This window comes from Cynara cardunculus, assembly GCF_001531365.2.
Source record: "Cynara cardunculus var. scolymus isolate 2C chromosome LG 1, CcrdV1, whole genome shotgun sequence".
Lineage (NCBI taxonomy): Eukaryota > Viridiplantae > Streptophyta > Magnoliopsida > Asterales > Asteraceae > Cynara > Cynara cardunculus.
In genome coordinates, this window is record NC_037528.1 from 12,265,091 (window position 1) to 12,286,101 (window position 21,011).

The 21,011-nt window shown below is 34.8% G+C and overlaps 2 protein-coding genes across 9 annotated transcripts; both read left to right on the forward strand.

Annotated features, from left to right (window-relative positions):
- Positions 1-149: 149 nt before the first annotated feature.
- Positions 150-9,557, forward strand: LOC112511535 (DNA repair protein UVH3). Of its 5 annotated transcripts, none has more exons than XM_025117219.1 (16): positions 285-372; positions 490-740; positions 950-1,119; positions 1,219-1,336; positions 2,636-2,713; positions 2,804-2,857; positions 3,517-3,701; positions 3,804-5,241; positions 5,326-5,550; positions 6,002-6,196; positions 6,765-6,850; positions 7,111-7,345; positions 7,454-7,590; positions 7,978-8,062; positions 8,177-8,656; positions 8,848-9,557. In XM_025117219.1, the coding sequence occupies exons 1-16, from the start codon at positions 285-287 to the stop codon at positions 9,295-9,297; spliced, it is 4,275 nt and encodes a 1,424-aa protein (XP_024972987.1). In that variant the 3' UTR covers positions 9,298-9,557. The 5 variants fall into 5 exon arrangements, with proteins under 5 accessions (XP_024972968.1, XP_024972994.1, XP_024972987.1 ...); XM_025117209.1 differs by having other exon boundaries at positions 3,804-5,011; positions 5,042-5,550; XM_025117200.1 differs by having other exon boundaries at positions 150-372; positions 3,804-5,550.
- Positions 9,071-20,802, forward strand: LOC112511566 (alpha-dioxygenase 1-like). 4 transcript variants are annotated; one of them, XM_025117250.1, is made up of 11 exons: positions 15,735-15,854; positions 16,015-16,175; positions 16,230-16,281; positions 17,734-17,883; positions 17,991-18,124; positions 18,269-18,482; positions 18,577-18,722; positions 19,530-19,757; positions 19,932-20,134; positions 20,256-20,499; positions 20,577-20,802. In XM_025117250.1, the coding sequence occupies exons 1-11, from the start codon at positions 15,735-15,737 to the stop codon at positions 20,800-20,802; spliced, it is 1,878 nt and encodes a 625-aa protein (XP_024973018.1). The 4 variants fall into 4 exon arrangements, with proteins under 4 accessions (XP_024973034.1, XP_024973018.1, XP_024973011.1 ...); XM_025117259.1 differs by having other exon boundaries at positions 15,753-15,854; positions 16,015-16,149; positions 16,198-16,281; XM_025117243.1 differs by having other exon boundaries at positions 16,015-16,281.
- The last annotated feature ends 209 nt before the right edge of the window (positions 20,803-21,011 follow it).

Below are 21,011 nucleotides of genomic sequence, written 5' to 3' on the forward strand. Positions count from 1 at the left end.
GTTTGGTTAAATTACAGATAATTCCTGTTTTTCCAATTAACCACATGATAAATCCCTTTTCCTTTTATTGAAATTGAACTATATATACCGGGGTGTAAACAAAACCGTCGATGCAATTTGTCCGAAAAATTAGGAATCAAATTATTTGCCATTTGAAAAACGAAGTGAAAATATAGCAACGGTGTCGTTTCCAGTCGATGCTCTTCTTCACCCCTCACCGACCCTTCAAGAAATTGGCGGCAATCATAGACGGACATTGGAATCGTTAGTCTGCGGAGGAAAATATGGGTGTTCACGGCCTTTGGGACCTGTTATCTCCCGTCGGCCGACGTGTCTCAGTTGAAACCCTCGCCGGCAAAAGACTCGCGATTGGTCTCTCTTTCTATCTGCATATTCATCATAAAATATGTGTCTAAGATCGCTGATTTTCTAATACGAATTTACACTTTTATTTGTTTGAGTTTAAATGGTAGTGGGTTACTTTTACAGATGCCAGCATATGGATGATACAGTTCATGAAAGCGATGCGAGATGAACGGGGAGATATGGTGAGGAATGCGCACATATTAGGGTTTTTTCGACGAATTTGCAAGCTACTGTTTCTGCGGACAAAACCAGTGTTTGTTTTTGACGGTGGCACACCTGCCCTAAAGCGAAGAACCGTAATTGCACGTCGTCGTCAGCGTGAGAATGCTCAAGCCAAGATCCGGAAAACTGCTGAAAAGTTACTTCTTAGTCATGTGAGTTATTCGTTGATAATGTTCTTCTTTGCATTTTCCTTTCTGTGATATTGAGGATTCATTGAATCTTATATTTCACAACTTGTATCTCTTTTGGGAATCAAGGGGGAAGGGATAATCAGCGGCAGTCAAGACTACTATTAGTTCACGCGATTTATTAGCTAAACTTTGGTGCTTTAGTATAATATGATTGTATTAATTGGCTATAGCTCAAGGCAACGAGGCTGAAAGAACTGGCAAATGATTTGGAGAATCAGAGAAAGAACAACGGTGATAAGGGAAAAAAGGTGATCACAGACCACGCTGATCTTTCTGGGACTGCTTTAAATACAAATTCATCGGATACAAAAGCTTTCGATCAAGAAGTTTTGGATGCCATGTAAGAACATCTATCTTTTTATCATATACAATTTTTTTTTTCTAGGATGGACCTGGATGATTCAAATTCTCTTTTTTCTTTCTTTACTTGGTGGTTAAGGTTGGCAGCATCCATTGAGGCAGAGGAAGGCGAAGGTTTTATAGGTGATGCATCAACATCTGGTGCTGGGTTTCTTGCAGAAGATGAAGATGGAGATGATGATGAAGAGATGATACTTGTAAGTTAGCTTATTATTTAAGAGATGGAGATCATTGATGAATGAAGTTGGTTGGAGTTTGAAAAAGAATTTTGCAAGTTTCAGTTTTTTTCTCTCACCAGATTATCCCTTATACATAGCAATATAACACAATAGCTACTTGCATTGCAAAGATACTGTGTATTTTGTTGTAGCTCAACTATTTGATGGTGTTTGAGGGGTACAATTGCCATTCTTACATAATCTTGCTTACCCCTTTGCCCTTTACAAAGTGATCACCTGTACAAATTGGTAGAATAATTGGGTACTGACACCATGACAAGATTGTAGATGTGTAATTTAGCTGTCCTCCTGACGATAACAAGTTATATGCTCCAAATTTGCACTCTGCTTGTGATAATTTTTCACAATGTTAAAAATTAGCAACTAGTTAACCACAAGGGTGGTGCCTGATTGGTTTGAGCTTGGGCTCCAAAGGTCAAAAGTGCATGGAGGTCCCAGGTTCAAATCCAAGGAGGAATAAAAATCCCCTACTAGCCCAATAGGCTATTCATGTAACTAGTTAAAGAAGAGAAGATGGTCCATGTAGGCTTGGGTCTTTTATTCGGGCCTTATTGGGGTTACCCTCGATGAACTGTTTAGCGGTCCGGTTGTCTCTAAATGCGGTGACTCCGGACTACATGCAAAGTAGGTGGTCACCCTGGGATTAGTCGGCTCGCATAGCGAGTTGGATATCCAGGTTAATCAAAAAAAAAAAATAGCAACTAGTTTAAGACCCTTATGAAATGCACCAGCAGTCTGTTGCTCTTATTTAATACAGAATAGTGTAGTTGTTTTCTTTTTGTTTCTCTTGTTATATCCACTCAACAGTTTTTTTTAATCAAGTTCTGGTCATTTTTCGTTTGTGTTCATGCTGGCATTTTCAGGTGTCAATTCTGCGGCTTCAGATGAGAAAGGGTGGTCGTAGATTATAGTTCTATAACATGAAAACGTGGGCTTTTGGGAACTAAGTAAATCACTCAACAGAGTTGCTAAGTTAAATGGTATCCAGTGGCAAAGCTCAGAATATAATCTAGATAAACACATGTAGAATTTAAGTGTCACTATCCAAAGAAGTTTCTGATTAACGCAACTAGAACATTAAACAGCATCTAGATGGACAAATCACGTCACTTAATTTTTATTGGAATATGGACCAACTGTTACTCTCGAGATACTTGGCCCATATTTCAAGGATATACCATAAAACTACAGTTGAATGGAGATGTAATGTTGATGTTCCTGCCTCATGATATTTCTTCTATCCAATTGATTTTTCAGCCAGCACTACAAGGAAAGGTTGATCCTGCCGTTCTAGCTGCTTTACCACCATCTATGCAACTTGATCTTCTTGTGCAAGTAAGTGCAGACATTAACATCGTTTATGTCTTCTGCAAGTTTAAACAGCTTTTCTTGATTGATACTAAGACATGGCCTTGTTTTTTGTAGATGAGAGAGAGGTTGATGGCAGAGAACCGACAAAAATATCAAAAAGTCAAGAAGGTATTTGTTTTTCAACTTGATGACTAAATGTTTTGGCTGCCTTTATTTGACCTGTACTATTTCCATTCCCCACCCTTTCCAAGGTTATATCTCAAGTCTGAGGAATACATGTTGGCCTGTGGTCATCACCTTTTGTGAAATTTATTTAGTTTACCTCTTTCCTACTTTAGAATTTTCCATTTTGTATTTAAAAGTGAGATCGTTATCATGATATGATTCTGGCTGGTACTAACATGTTCTGCAATGCTAAATTGCTAATTTATTTTGATTTGTGAATGTTCTTGGCCACGTGTTAGCTAAGGCTCTGCAGGGGGGAACTCTAGGCAATTCACCTTATGCTGCATGCAAGTGGCAAAGGAGTTCACTTGTAATGTGGTTATTGGGACACACAGGTGAAATTTGCTTCCTTAGAGGCAAATATTGGGACTTGAAGGATAGTATCAACTGGCTTACCTTAAAGACAATCAGGGATTTTAATTAAACATATACATAATCCTCGATTCTGATCAAGTCAATAGGACCTGTAAGATACTTTGGTACATAGCTGTTATCAGAAGGGATTGCTCCCGTTCTGCACATGAATGCTTTTGCACTGACACAGCATTTTGCAAAGCAGGGATATTCTGAGATATTTAATTGCATTTTTTTTGTGTGTGTAGGCCCCTGCAAGATTTTCTGAATTGCAAATAGAGGCTTACCTTAAAACAGTTGCCTTCCGTAGGGAGATAGATGAAGTGCAGAAAGCAGCTGGTGGAAGGGGAATTGGTGGAGTTAAGACTTCACGTATAGCATCCGAAGCGAATCGGGAATTTATTTTTTCATCTTCTTTTACTGGCAATAGGCAGTGAGTATTTGTTGGTGACAAACTTACAGTGTCCTTCCTCCCTTGATATTGTGACATGGTCACTTGTGGCTTCCTTGTTCAGTAACATGCTTTACTTTGTAGATCCCTTGCATCTTCTGGAGTAGAGGGAAACAGCAACGTGCCAAGCCAGATAGCAACAAGGCATCCCTCTACTGGTTCTGTTAATGATGTTGTGTCAACCAATAAGTCCAACAGCACAATTGAGTCTATCATGAATAAGCCCAGAAAGGCATTTAATGAAGATGTTGAGACGTACAGAGATGAGAGGGGAAGTATAAGAGTCAGCAAGGTGAGAGCTATGGGAATTCGTATGACTCGTGATTTACAAAGGAATCTGGATCTAATGAAAGAGATTGAACAGGATAGGATTGACCCATGTATAAAATCTAATGATAGAATTAGCCATTGTAAAGAAACAGCATTCCCAAGCACAGTTCCAGAAAGTTCCAAGCTTCCTGGAACTTCTCTTCATGATCGATCAGTTTGCTCCAATGAAACTAATCAGGATTCTATCCCAGTTAGCGGAACTTCAATAGAGGTGTCCTTCGAGGATGACAATGAGCAACAGTTTGTAGACAGCGATGATGATGTATTTGCTTGTATAGTTGCTGGAGATCCCTTAGTAGTCACTTCAGCTGATAATACTTCATCTGCGAAACAACCCGCTATGACTCTTTCAGATTGTGAATGGGAAGAGGGAATGCTTGGAGATACCAAAGGAAAAAGACTTCTTGCTGGTCATAGTACTAGTGATGAAAGTGAAGTGGAATGGGAGGAAGGACCTTCTGATAAACCTGAGTCAGGTGCTGCATGTGAAATTGAATGCAGGGAAACGGTCTCGAAAGGGGATTTATTGGAAGAAGCAGATCTTCAGGAAGCAATTAGACTGAGTATGGAAGATATGAGGTGCCAGAAAGATATTGATGCATCATCTGCACCTGAAGAGTTTAAAGGTAACAAAAATATGGATACTGAATGTGCAGTTTTTGTGTCTGAATATGTAGAAACGGACAGAGCTGCTCCAAGATTACCATCAGAGAGTGTTCCGCCAAACAAACTGTCCATTGCAACTGTGGCTGGAGTTGACGATGGGGTGGATAGCGTGGATGAAACCAAGATAAAGAAGGCTAATAGTTCTCCTACTACCCAGTTGGAGGTGACTACTTCAGATGATCCAAGTTTAATGGAAGTGCGGATGGAAACATCCTACCAAAGCGATCTGAAATACCATCCTGAACTTTCAATTAGAGAAGCATGTGATGATCGAAATTCTCAGGGAGAAACTGAACATGTAGATAATTCTCAGGGAGAAACTGAACATGTAGATGTCATAAATCCAACCAAAGAAGATGAAACTGAATCGAGTATCGAGTTGCACGAGGATAATTGTGGAGGGAATTCCAAGACGCCTATCAGTTCAAATATTTTTTCGTGCACAACAAATCATATTTCTAAACCTGATGTTGGCATGCCTGATGCCCCTCTTGCTGATGCTCAACAAAGTGAGCTCAAAGCTTTGGTCAGTGACCATATTCCAGAGATAACAAAACCTAAAGAAACCGCTGTTAACGAATCAAAACATGACTTTGATGTTGCGCTGAAGGTTACTGAGGAAAGGGACAATTATGCTTCCTATGAGCAACGGGAAGATGATGTCAACAAATTTGTTTTGACTGACATGAGTGAGGAACAGGTTGAAATCGCGAAGGCTAGTTTGGAGGAGGAAATGACAAATTTAACCAAGGAGCGCACAGATCTGGGTGATGAACAAAAAAGGCTTGAGCGCAATGCAGAGTCTGTAAGCGGTGAGATGTTTGCAGAATGCCAGGTAAGAACTACAGCTTGTTTGGCATCTTTAGAGGCTCACAACGAGATAGGTGGTGTTAGATGTGAAGATGATTCATTGAAGATGCATTCAAGTGGTGAAAGTGACAAACGTTGGGTCATGATAATACATAAAATATGATATGCATCTTCAAACTAATAAAATTTAACAAACCTTAAAAAATCATCTGTGTCTTACATAGAGGGGTTGATGTGCTGCCACATAAATGAAGCCTGGATCCTCAGGTGTCACATTGACAACCTTTTTTTAAATGCACATTAATTTGTTTGTTACACAATAATATTGCAGTTATCAACATTTGGTTGGGCTTCGTAGCAGATTAACAAACACACGTCTAATTGTTTCTTTTTATTCACTAACAGTATTCCTTCATCAAAATTCTCTTTAAATTGTCTATATATCTTACAAAGTATTAATTTCGTGTATATTTTAGGAACTTCTTCAAATGTTTGGCTTGCCATATATCATCGCACCAATGGAAGCTGAAGCTCAATGTGCATACATGGAACTCGAGAACCTTGTCGATGGTGTTATTACTGATGACTCTGATGTGTTGTTGTTTGGGGCAAGAAGTGTTTACAAAAACATATTTGATGACAGGAAATATGTAGAGACGTACTTTATGAAGGTATGCGTCATGTATGATGTTAGGGTTACACACGGTTTCAAGCCCATGTTTGCTTACAGGCATTCCAAGAAGATTAATTGAAGACAATTATGCTAAATACTAAGGAAATAATATTCTTTCCTTAGTAATTAGCCAAAGAAAGGCAACTATCTATTTCTTTAGACATTTATATTATTTCCTCCAGTAAATAAGCTCTATAATTTTGGTCTAGAAGGCATTAGGGGTTATGCTTAATCTTATAGAAACGATTGGATATTATATCAAGCACTGGGAGAGAAGCTTACCTCTTGAAAGTAAGCTACTTTGTTATCCAATCATCATTTTTTTCAATAAACTGTTTAGGTTATAATATATGACAAGCACTATCATGCAGTGCAAGACTTAGCGATTTTTGTTGAAACCAAATATAGTGCCTGGCAGTGTTTGTGAAGCTAGAGCTCAATTTTTTCACTTCTATCTGTTGTCCTATTTGTGGTCTTAAGCTTTCTTGTACATTGGGGAATCAAGTTTCCTCTCTTTAGTGGGTTCAAAAAGTTGTAGGTACATCTGATGCCTATGGTTTTGTCAGGACATTGAAACTGAGCTTGGCTTAACGCGAGATAAGTTGATTCGTATGGCAATGCTCCTGGGGAGTGATTACACGGAAGGTATCAGGTAAGATGCTCTTTGGTACATCTCGCACTCCAGTTATTGTTATCAATTACTGTTCACAATAGTCTTAACTAGGCTTGTTTACAAATTATCATTTAGGTATTCTGAGATTACAGTATTCTGTGCTCATTGTCACATTGTTGACGAGGTTTTGATGATAAATGGAATGATCTGCGTAATATATGGTGTAGATTGTGGTTCATGTAAATGTGATAATTCAAGATTCACGTGTGCACCCTGATTCTATTTGTGTCATTCTGTAGTGGTATAGGTATTGTCAATGCTACAGAAGTCCTGAATGCATTTCCCGAGGAAGATGGCCTCCAAAAATTTCGTGAGTGGATAGAATCACCAGATCCAACTATCCTTGGGAAGGCTTCGAGTACGAGGAAGAGAGGATCGAATAGCAGTGCTGAAGAAGCTTCTACAGTCAATCAAGGTGTTACCAATTCTGATGATGACATCCACAGGATGAAGCAAATTTTCATGGATAAGCATGTACAGATTTGCTTGAGGCTATCATCTTTCTCGTTCTGAGAGTTATTTCTATGATACTTTTTCCTTTACTTCTTCATCATTGATCTTTGTTTGAACTTTAACTTGCAGAGAAACGTGAGCAAAAACTGGCATATTCCTTCCACTTTTCCAAGTGATGCAGTGATTTCTGCATATGCTTCTCCACAAGTAGACAAGTCGACAGAGCCTTTTTCATGGGGAAAGCCAGATCTTTTTGTTCTCCGCAAGTGAGTTGTATTTGAAACATCTCCATAATAAAATTCTTTGTAGGCATTCCTTGGAACCTTTCGTTGTTGACTTGCAATAGTAAGGCTACATGCCAAAGTAGTGAGGATTGTGAAAATTCTTGGGGCTGTTAGCCTGTTATGGCAGATTCATATATACGTTATGCACTTCTATATGCCTAACATAAAACGCAATTTGGATATAGACGACCATTGATATTATGGTATTCGTGTTCAGAGTTAGGTTCTATGGATCAATGTGAGTAGCAAAGATATAATTCAAATTGATCAATTTTGATTTGTCCTTATGCTAGATTCCAACCCACAAAGTTATATCTGATGGTTGCATGCATTGCAGAATAGTTTCCAATGATCTCTGCTTTTGTACAGATTGTGTTGGGAAAAGTTTGGATGGGGTACCCAGAAGGCTGATGAGTTGTTACAACCTGTTTTAAAGGAGTACAACAAACATGAGGTGCTCTGTCTTCTTTTGTGTATTCTTTCAGTTTTCCTTTTCTATTTTACAAGTTGATGCAAAAGGAAACTGACATGGCTGATTTGATGGTGCTTGATGATGTCATTGTTGCAGACTCAATTGCGATTGGAAGCATTTTACACTTTCAATGAGAGATTTGCGAAAATCCGTAGCAAGAGAATAAGCAAGGCTGTGAAAGGAATAGCAGGGAGCAAAACGTCTGAGTCAATGGATTATGATGAGCTTGATGCATCCAGTGGAAAGGAGAGAAAAGAAGTGAAGCATGAAGAAGGTAATGTTGATGTAACAAAAGAGCAGCTTACCGCTCCTACAGAGAAATCGGAATTGTCAACTCAAGAGGGAGAGAGGAAAAACACCAAGGAAAGATCAAGTGTTGGAGGCAGAGGCAGAGGCAGAGGCAGAGGCAGAGGAAGAGGAAGAGGAAGAGGAAGAGGTCAATCAGTTGGAAAACGGAGAAGGAAAACAAAGTATAATCTGGAACTTTCTGGGACGAGTTCTGATGATGGAAACAACAGCGACTATGTGCAGGAAGTGCATGCTGAACATTCAGAAGGGCAGCATGAAGTACGAAAGGTAAGCTCTACTGTTCCTGGTCACTTTACTTGTGTCATTCATTCTTATCAAACTGTTGCTTACATGGATTTAGATTTAGAAAATAGTTATCTTTGAATCGAGTCAGGCCACAAAATCTCTAGATTTTAAGCCATTAGGAAATGTCTTTATTCCCATGTTTATGAGTTTTTGATAAATTGTGCGGTTGTCAGTCGAAGCGTGTCAGGAAATCGGTGATATCCTCCACAAACAATGAAGACTCTGAAATGGATGAAGCCAGAGAGGTTGCTGGCAATGGAGAGCCATCGAGGGAGGAAGAGAGGTTGGTCAGTCATGACGACAAATTCATGTTGTCAGGAAGCGGTATCCGTTCTGATAAACATTGGTGTCAAGAGGAAGAAGGCGGCCCAGTGATCGAATTATCTGAAGAGTACCTCAAAATGGGGGGTGGGTTTTGCTTGGATGAGGAGGAGGGTGACAAGGAGCCGACCGGAATGTTGAATGAAGCAACCAATGAAGGGGAGACAGAAGCATCATCAATTAGCCCAAATGTTGAGGCTGATATAGTGGTGGGTGTGTCCAATGAAGAAGATGATCAGACGAGACCTGTAACGCACTTGTCTGGTATACCGAACTTGAGAAGAAAGCGAAAGAAGGGATGAGCCAGTTGCAGTCGCCTAACCTACCTTGTATATTGGATAATATCATCTATTGTTGATGATGTCAACAAATGTGGTCAGAATTGTTATTAGATCAAGGTTACCTGATAGAAGCGACCCAATGTATGGCATGCTTCCCTTGGCTCGTTTCTGGCCAATCCAGTTTTGTGAAGTCACATGAACGTACCTTAATTCCTTTGACGTGTAGACCTTCTTGGTCCTTTGTGTAAATCCCACCTATATAAATAATTAAATCCCATCGAAGATGCTCTAAAATATTAAATAATTATGCATCTAACCACGACCTAGCCTTGCTGGACCCGATTTTGATCCAGTTTTATAACCTCGGTTTATAATTTGTGAACATTACTAAATGTTTTAAGAGTATTGATTATGGTTTTTGTGCATTAATGATTTTATATGCAAAATTTACCATCTTCTACGGCTGATGAAATTAAGTTATTTCCTGCTATATCGGGTGTGTGGAGTTGCACAACAGACATATGGTACCTTGAGATAATGATATCTTTTGGGAGTGATAATCTGTGTGCCCTGAATTTGTTTCTCGAGCACATTTTGTAATTGTCATGGGGGTTGTGACGGGGTTGCGACTAATGTTGTGCAATGTTCTTGCGATAGAAATGTGCCGTAACTATTATCGAGAATGATATTTTCTATTGTTGGCTTATTCTACTTGTACCCTTGCTATTCCCAAAAAAAAAACCTTGAACTCTCGAATCCTGTGTTCTTTTACTATAACTTTACCTTCTTGTTTCTCTCTATAAATCTTGCTACTTCTTAAAAGAATTCCTACAGTTTCCAAACATCTAGTGTGCTGATTTATCGCAAATGAGTGAATGACTTGATCCATCAATCAAATGAACAATATAATAATATTTAAACTATTAATATTATAATAATATTAATCTTAATAAAAATCATTGTTATTGAGTCAGCATTTAATACAAATCACTAAATAAACAATGATTTTAGGTTCACACTAGTCCGAATCAGATCTCTTATTTAATCAGCTTTACCCAATTTTTTCGAAAAATAACATGTAAACCTACATCAATTTGAGATAAAATGATCTTAAAAGGAATGAGCTTTTGATTTAGTTCAATTGGGTATTAGACATCAGTTTAATTAAGAACATAAAATTACGGTTAATAAAAAAGATCGTTTGAAGTGAAATAAACTTTCAAAAATATTTTGTTAATTGCATTTATTTTCAATATATTATAGCTTTATTTCGTTACTGTTTCAAGGTTTATGATTTAGAATTTAGGGTTTAAGTAAAAAAACGAAAACTATTCAAAGACTAGATCACACGTTATTGATATAAGTTCTAATTTCATGTTTGAATTTTGTCACGTTATAATATTTTTATACTTTAATTTTCATTTCATATTTAAGACATTAAATAGGTATCATATGTTGGAATATTTTATAAGCCAATATGATCTAGAGTTACAACAAAATCAACTACGACAAAGGCTTTAGACTGACCAATATTATATTCACCACACCCTTTTGAAAACGGAAAAAAACAATAATTCAACCTTCGACTTTTATCTTTTGATGCATGATTTTCTATATACACAAATGACATAATTTGTATACAAATATATAAAAACCAACGATTTCAAATAAGAATTATTGAACGTTTAAATTTTCTCGCATTTAAATTTTGATGCTTTATTCGAATTTGTTTAATTTATTATCGTAAAATTTTATGTTGTTTCTAATAAAACATATCAAACCAAATGTATCCAATATGTTTCTTTTGATATTTTCACTAAATTTTAAAAGTTATTCATTTTAATGCATATATGAAACGGAAAGTCAATGTTATTTAATCACAAATGACAAATCCACAGAACTACAAAAACCATCGACTAGATATGCTTGATCTAATAACTTGTCAAAGTAGTTTTAAATATTCTAGATATGCATTTCTAGCATACAAATTTTAAATTTTCCAATAATTATTATATATATATATATATATATAGAGAGAGAGAGAGAGAGAGAGAGAGAGAGAGAGATGAGCGATCAAATGAAAACCGCCCTAATTTGTGTAAACCATATAAACCAATCTCATCCATTCATTTTCTTGATCAATGATCAAGATTAGTTTAATTTATATTAAGAAATTAAAAAAATAAAAAATAAAAAATTATTTTATAATTCCAAAAAGGACAAAATGATAACTTTGGTAATTGTAATATTAATGGTAACCATATAATGTATATCGTAATATTAATGAAACAAAATCATTTGTAAAATAATATATTAATTTTATGTTTAAATATTTTAAAAAAATAACATCCATCATTAAATTAGATCAACAATAAAAATAAAACACACTATAATCAATTTAACAAATGAAACCTTTTGAATAATAATAAAAAAATTACTACTACATTTCATGAACGAAATGGTTTCACAGTTTCATCAATACACAAATCAACGTAATGTTAGATGAGACATTTGTCATTTTCAAGTTTCCGGTAAATGAATCCGTTTCAATCTAATTATGAAATGGTTTCACTGTTATTGGTAGATGGATCCGTTTCATCGTAATAATGAAATGGTTTAACTGTTTGCTAATTACACACCATTTTCTTATCAATTATGAAATGGTTTCACTTTCTTCATGCACTAATTTCATCAGCCAATTTCTTCCAATACGAACACGGTTCATAAAGTCAATGCATTTACCGTTACATCATTTGTTAACCATTAAGTGAACAAAACAAAAAATAAAATAAAAAAAATGAAACAATTTCATCAAATATTGTTGATAAGAAAACAAGATTATGCAAGAATATTATATTACGCAACCAGTTCATCCTCAAAAGTTTCATAAAACAAGCTTCTCAATGAACGTTTTCACGAACCAATCTGCATACGTTTCATAAAACAAGCTCCTCAATGAACATTTTAATGAACAAATCTAACATGAATCTGTTTCATAGCTGATTATATTTTTACCGGTTCATGAATCTTTGTTTGGATTTATTACTGATTACATGGATTAATGAATATAATAATTTTCGATTTTCATATTATTACCACTAATAAACCAAGAAACCAAATAACAATATTCAATTTTTAAAATTCTAATTAAAATAAACATTTTAAATATTACCATTTATAAAATTTCCTTTATTATAGTACCTTAATTAAGATTTATTAATAACTTTCATATTTAATAGAAAACAATGTAAATGACAAATCTTTCCTTAATGATTAAATTTAATTAAGAAAAAAAGAATTTTCTTATTGGTCGAAATTAGTTTACACGGTTTCGAATTAGACGGTTTTCATTTGATCCCGCCTCTCTCTCTCTCTCTCTCTATATATATATATATAGATTATCAAATCTTAAACATCAATGATTATGAAAATACAAGTAAGATATACTAACTCAGGCCCTTGTACTTCCTATTTTCTCACTTCATACCCTAACAAAAGTTAGATAAAACAAAATATGTTTGATTTACTTTACTTAATTAAATTTTGTTGGATTGTTACAACATGCTTTCGATCCTCGTCTTTTAACTAGATGTAATAATAATTTTATTCATGTTCAAACATATACACACATATTGATTATATATATATATATATATATATATATATATATATATACACACACATACACCCATATGATATTTATTCTCACTCAACAAATTAGCTTTATAGAACATCTAGAATGTCTAAGCATCTTAATAGATAACTTTAGTTCATAAGATCAAACTATAAAACATCATATCTTAAAATAATGTAATAGGTTTATAAAACGCTTTTGAGTATTTTAACAAGTCTTTTAAGACGCTTTTAAAATAACACATCATGCTAGCTATTTTATAGGATACATTTGAGAAATGTTATATAAACTCATCTTTTTATATGACACTTTTTCAAACACTGTCATATAAAATAGTTAATACGAAACTTTATTTTAAAAATGTTCTAAAACTTGTACGATGTCTAAAAACATCTTATAAATCTATTTACGTATGACGTTTTTCGGTTTAGTCTTATAAACTGAAGTCATATAAATTATTTTATTATGAAATTAGACCTTCTAGGCGTCTTAAAATTTCAGTTTTGTTGCAGTGTTTTCTTAGGTTATCCATCTTGTGATCTTTATTTTTTTCTAATGTTACCGAAGATGTGGTGATAAAGCTACCTATGTAGCGTTTAGTAAGCAAATATGATTGGACATGAATGGACTAGACAAAACTTGACATAATAAGATTGCAAGATTGGATAAAACAGGACCAGACATGACAAATGTATGTCTGGTGTTTGGTACGATTAGGATTGGATAGAACATAACTAGACAGGTTACTCTTAAAAGTTATTTGATAACTTTATATATCATATAAAGTTATTTGATAACTTTATATATCATATAAAGTTATTTGATAACTTTATATATCATATAAAGTTATTTGATAACTTTATATATCATATAATATTTAAATAATTTATTTTGTAAACATTTTTACAAAATTTTCATATACATAAAACATGCATATATAATAGTACCAAATTGAATGAAAACTTGATATAGTTTATAGTATTTTGAAAAAACCACGTTAGTACAAAAGAAAAAAAAACTATGTTTTAATCAGTTTGGAAGATATGTATCAATTGGCGAACGCATGGTGAAGGTTGTTGCAACAATAATGATTGTGGAGGTAGAGGCAGTAGTGGTTGGTGGATGATGGTGACTTTGTGGAGGACGTGAAATTAGTGGATAGTGGTGGCGGTGCCGACAGTGGTGGAGAAGGTAGTTGTAGCTGATGCGGTGGAGGTAGTGGTGGTGATAACCGATGGTGGTTGTGGTAGCGATGGTACTAGTGGTGGTGGCAATGGGTGGTGGTGGTTGGTGACTTACGGTGGTTGTGGAGGTAATGGTTGTTGGTGGACGACGATGGTTGTGGAGGACGTGAAGATGTTGGATAGTGGCGCGAGTGGCGATTGACAGTGGTGAAGGAGATAGTTGTGGCCGATGAAGTAGAGGTAGTGGTAGCCAATGATGGTGGTGGTGGTTATGGTGGTGGTGAGGTGGACGATGGTGGTGGTCGGTGGTCGACGGTGGTGGCGATAGATAGTTGTGGTCGGCGGCCGTTAGTGGTTGTGAAGGTGGTGGAAGAAGTTATTCTAGTGGAAGAGGAGGTGGTTGGCGATGGCTATCAGTGGCCGCCAATAGTGGTGGTGGATGCGAGTAGCGATGGTGACCATTAAAACAAATACGATATTAAGGTTATATATATATATATATATATCAACTTATGTATCATTCTTGTCCCATTTTGTTCCAAGAAAAAACCTTTTTTTCTCCCATGGTCCGACATGATCCAAGTTCTTATCTGTGTTTTATGTTGCGTCAAACGAAAAACATTGAGTTTTGTCCCGTTAATCATGTTTTGTCCTTGTCCCATGTAACAAACGTAACCTTAAGGATGTTTTGTAGACATGAGAAAGACTAAATCGGAATGAAATACGTACTATATCAATTAAAGGGAATAGAAATTTGTAAGGTGTGACTTGTGGACTAATTGGGTAGCAAATTAAATAAACTAGATGTCAGTAATTCATTCCGAATTTGTATTTATTTCTTCGTTTACTTTTACACGTTAGGTTAAATGTGGCATTATTTAATTGTGACAATTAATATTGTGAATAACCAAAATTAAAATAACAGCCTTCCACCACAAATGAAAAATAAAAAATAAAAAAAGGAGATGATATATAAATAAAATGAAAAATGAATTAAGAGATAAACATATGCTTATCTCTTAGAAACATTTACAATTATCTTGCAATCTAATGGAAAATAAGATTCCTATTAAATATTTTATTAAATATATGACAAGTCGAATCTCTAATTATTTTATTTTTGAGACAAGATATATACCTAAAAAAGATTTATCATAATATTTGCGATTTTAAATTACAGGTTTCACTGATTAATAGGGATTCTTTATCTGTTTCTATTTCAAATATATAGCTAATTAAATTTAGAAAGTTGATTTTTTTATGCAATTTCAATAGCAACATTATAATTATATATGATAGGATAGCAATATATATATGATATGAGGTTGGGCCCATATGATGTAGTTGTACAATATCGGCGTGAAAAGTAATTAATTTCTGGTCATCTTGAAAACGTCTTTCCCTAATACAATCGCCTCTTTGTTCAATTCTTCGTTTTTTGGTTTCTTTCTTTTTAATGTTTATGGATCAATCCACAGGTAGATGTGACTGTGACTGAGGCCCCCACCCATTTTCCTCAAGTAATTAGCTTCACAATAAGTCTATAAATAAGCCATCTTTGTATTGCAACTAATCTCACAAAACAAAGCATGCATATTTGATCCATCTACCATTAATATCAATATCCCTCAACAATCAACATGATTCCATTCTTATCTTCTGCCAAATCTCTTCTTCTTTCACCCATCAAACACTTGATCCATGATGACTTTCATGATATCTTTCAGACGATGACGCTCATCGATAGGCTTCTTTTCATTGTGCGTGTCGTCTGCAATCTGCTTAATAATAATTATTAATTAACTAAATTCTTTAATAGTTATACTTCAACCGAGTTTTGATATATATATATATATATATATATAATGCATAATTAATTCTAGGTAGCTAGGGTTTTTGATTGGTAATTCATTTTTGCAGATTATTCATGGTGTTGATAAGTCAAGAATCCAATGGCACCGTCTGCCGGTGTTTCTGGGGCTCATATACCTTGCCATACGCCGGTATCTTCATGAGCAATACAATTTGGTCAACGTCGGGAAAACTCCTGTGGGTGTTCGCTTCAATCCTGGAGACTTTCCGTTCAGGACAGATGACGGGAAGTTCAATGATCCTTTCAACGCCGGTGCCGGCAGTGAGGGAACTTTCTTTGGCCGGAACATGCCCCCGGTTCATCAGAAAGATAAGGTATCTATCATCTATGTATTATGCATGGAAGGACTCTTACCAACTTCTGGTTTCTGTGTGCAGGAATATATACATGCATCCAACCCTTTCTAATTTTATATATATATATATATATATATATATATATATATATTGCATTGATTAATTTTTCTTTCTTAAGATTTGATTATGAAAAAACATGGAATATGATCATGCAAGTGCCTGAGAGCCGGTGGGTAGTTGGATCGATCGGAACTTTTTGATCCAAGTGATGTGAATAATATATATGAGAAAATCCCTTAAGCTTAATTAATTATGAATTGCCTTTCTTTCAAATACTCATTTTATAAAATTATTTTAAGATTGCTTATACTTTTACATGTTAATTAATAATCGTCACTATATATTTAATATACAAATGGAGCTGATTCGGACCAGACACTTCCCTGGATTGAAAAAAACATAATAGAATAATTACTTTATGAATATTATTCAATATGTTTGAAACTTAGATTTCATGAGGTAAATTAAAATATTAAATAATTACTATTAGTTAAAGGTATATTCTTACTAATTAACCTCCTGCTACAGCATTAGAATAGTTATTAAAACACCATTAATTAAGAGTTATATCACATTTTAAATTTTTATAATTTAATCTTGATATTTTTTATGAATTCTAATGACAAAATTAAACCACAAAACAAATTATATGGACCAAAAGATATATTTTATCATATACTAGGAGGGTACTCGTGCAATGCAGCGAGATACATCTTGAAATTAATGTTTTGTTTTATAATTTGGGTCTATCGATGTTATAATGCGATCCTATGTGGTTTTGAGAAAAATAAAATGTTTTTATTTTTGAATGAAATATAAGTTTGAAGATATTATAAAATTTTGAAAAAAAATAATCGATATTAGTATCAAATTAACTATTTAAAAGTTTTCGTTTTTGTGCAACTTCTTTAATTCAAAATTTTATTATAATTCAAATGAAATTTAATAACAAACTAATTTATTTTTGGTTTAATAAAATAATTTTTTAAGATAATAATTAAGTATTTTGTTAGAACTCAATAATTTATCTTAATTATATTTTAGATTTTTTAAATTTAAAATAATTTTTATCATGTATTTGATTGTGTTTATCTGCAGTTAGTTACATGAATTCAAACATGGGGCTTTAATAAGATGTACTCATGCATATTCTACTTATAATCTTGAATTTTAAGTAATATGCATTAGTAAACAGTATTTTATGCATAAAAATTTGTTTTTAAAAGTTTTTGTCAAATATTTTATAATATAGTATAGATATAATAGTTATTTTGACAGATCTTGACAAATTTTCATATACATATATTTTGTCATTTTAGATATATTGAGCCAATATGGTATATTTCAAAAACCATGAATAGTAGTGCTAGGAAAATGTAATGGAAGTCCTAACTTTAATTATATATGCAGCTACTAAAACCAGATCCTATGGTGGTGGCAACGAAGCTTTTGGCACGCAGAGAACTTATAGATACCGGAAAACAGTTCAACATGATTGCTGCTTCATGGATTCAATTCATGATTCACGATTGGATCGATCACCTCGAGGAAACACAACAAGTTTAGTTCATCGGCCCATGCATATTAATCCATAATCTTTAAATTAACGTAGAACTTATGACGCATGCATGAAGTGCTAACACATGACCATGGATTTACATGACCAGATTGAGTTGAATGCTCCTGAAGAAGTCGCCAATCAATGCCCACTCCAATCCTTCAAGTTTTACAAAACTAAAGAAGTTGATACCGGTTTTTATGACATCAAGAAAGGTCATCTCAATATCAGAACCCCCTGGTGGTATGAACATTCAACTAATCTAATTTCAACCATTTAAGTCGATTGCAAGAAATTTTCGTCTATTAATATATATATATATATATATATATATATATCTATATATATATACATATATATAATATGAAGCTAAGCTAAATCTTTTAGGGATGGGAGCGCAATATACGGAAGTAACTCGAGTAAGTTGCATCAATTGAGAACATTCGAAGACGGAAAGCTCAAGATTGGAAAAGACGGGCTCCTCCAACATGACGATCATGGAATTCCGTTATCAGGGGATGTTCGTAACGGTTGGATTGGTCTATCAACCTTGCAAGCCCTCTTCATCCTTGAGCACAATGCTATTTGTGACACGTTGAAGGTACATACGTATTAGTATACATGCATCAATTCGCTTAATAATGAACTTCAATTTATTGGCAATGCTCATTTGCAAACTTTATAATCGTAATCAGAAAGAATATCATGACCTGGGTGATGAAGATCTATATCGTTATGCAAGACTAGTAACTTCTGCTGTCATTGCCAAGATCCACACCATCGACTGGACCGTTGAACTTCTCAAAACTGACATGCTTCATGTAGCAATGAGAGCTAACTGGTACTTAGATTAGTTGAAATTTATTAGTTAACTAGTTAATATACCTTTGTGAGATATATATATATATATATATATATAGAGAGAGAGAGAGAGAGAGAGAGAGAGAAAATGTTGGGTTCATACGAAAATGATACATAATTCATATTTAAGAAAACAAGAAAATAGTCAAATCACATGTGATTTTATACACTACTAAAAAACAAGGTATCATCAACGAAAATCAGCGAGGGAAAAAATCCCTTGCTAATTAGCGAGAGATTAGCGACGGAAAAACCAAAAACAGATTCCCACGCAGATCAGCGACGAAATGAGTTTTTGGTCATTCCGTCGCTGATCCCTCACAGATCAGTGAGGGGAAAAATCCCATGCTAATCAGCGAGAGATTAGTGAGGAAAAAAAACCAAAAACAGATTCTCACGCTGATCAGCGACGAAATGAGTTTTTGGTCATTCCGTCGTTGATCTCTCGCAGATCAGTGAGGGATCTGGCCAAAAACTCATTCCATCGCTAATCCCTCGCAGATCACTGAGGGATCGCTGAAATTCCCTTGCAGATCCGTCGCTGATATCACGTATAAAATCACATGTGATTCACACAACTTTTGTCCCGCGTCCTGAGGTCGCGGCCAAAGCCGTCCGCACCCACCTTTTTGCCCGTTAATGTAAAATGACATGTGATTTTTTATATTTTTTAAAGATGTATCATTCTCGTATGAACCTACTCCCCCACTTCTCTCTCTCTCTCTCTCTATATATATATATACATATATATAATTTATTTTTGTAAAATGGATTATATATACTTCAGGTATGGGCTACTGGGAAAAAAATTCAAGGACACATTTGGCCATGTTGGAGGAGCCATTTTGGGAGGTCTTGTAGGGTTAAAGAAACCCAATAACCATGGCGTACCCTACTCGTTAACCGAAGAATTTGTGAGCGTTTACAGAATGCACTCTCTCTTACCTGATCAACTTTTTGTTAGAGATGTTAATTCAACACCGGGTCCGAACAAGTCTCCGAAGCTGACTAAAAAGTAAGATCTTTTGGACCTTGATTATAAAAAAAATTCAGTAGATCTGTCGGTTTTGTTGCTGTAAAAATGATTTATGATGATTAACACGATTTGGGTTGATCTTTGTTAAGTTGTTTCATCGAAAAGATAATTATTGTTGATGTAAATTTTGAAATATTTATAAAAAACTGATAGGATGGACATGATAAACTTGATTGGGTGGAGAGGGGAGAAGGAATTATCGAACATTGGATTTACAACACAAATGGTATCAATGGGACATCAAGCGTGTGGTGCACTTGAACTGTGGAATTATCCGGTGTGGCTTAGGGACATTGTGCCTCAAAACATTGACGGCACAGATCGGCCCGATCATGTTGACTTACCTTCACTCGAGAGTAAGCATCTTTTTTTTTATATAACTAAACTTGATCTTGATTATGTACTATTACAATTATTAGGCAGTCAATTATAAAATTATAAGAACGAATGAATTTATTAAAATACATGGTAATGCAGTTTACAGAGATAGAGAGAGGAACGTTGCAAGATACAATGATTTCCGCAGATCGCTTTTCTTGATCCCGATCTCAAAATGGGATGAACTAACTGATGATAAAGAAGCTATTGACACATTGCGTGAAGTGTACAATGACGATGTGGAGCAACTCGATCTATTGGTAGGAATGGCAGCTGAGAAAAAGATCAAAGGGTTCGCCATTAGCGAAACAGCTTTTCTAATTTTTATCATCATGGCATCCAGGTACATGCACTCGACACTAAGCGAAATCCGAAAATATGTAAACTAAAACAAAAATATTAATTAATCAAAATTTGCAGGAGACTGGAGGCAGATAGATTTTTCACGAGTGACTTTAACAAAGACGTGTACACAAAGAAAGGGTTTGAATGGGTGAACACAACGGAAAGCTTAAAAGACGTGTTAAACCGACATTACCCTGAGATGACCGATCGATGGATGAACTCAGCAAGTGCTTTTACAGTGTGGGATGCTTCACCGGAGCCTAATAATCCCATACCAATATATTTCCGTATCCCTGAATGATTCAGGTGCTTTGTATATGCTTATGGTGTGAAGTTTGCGATTACATTGGGTTTGGTTTATATGTCTTATTTTAAAATAAATTAAACAATAAACGTATTTGATGAAATACACCTTGTATCTTGTATTTTGCTTATATATAATATTAAAAAGCTAATTGAAGTAGCTTATATACATATTTTTTGTCACTTTTTTTTTCCGATTATTACCTC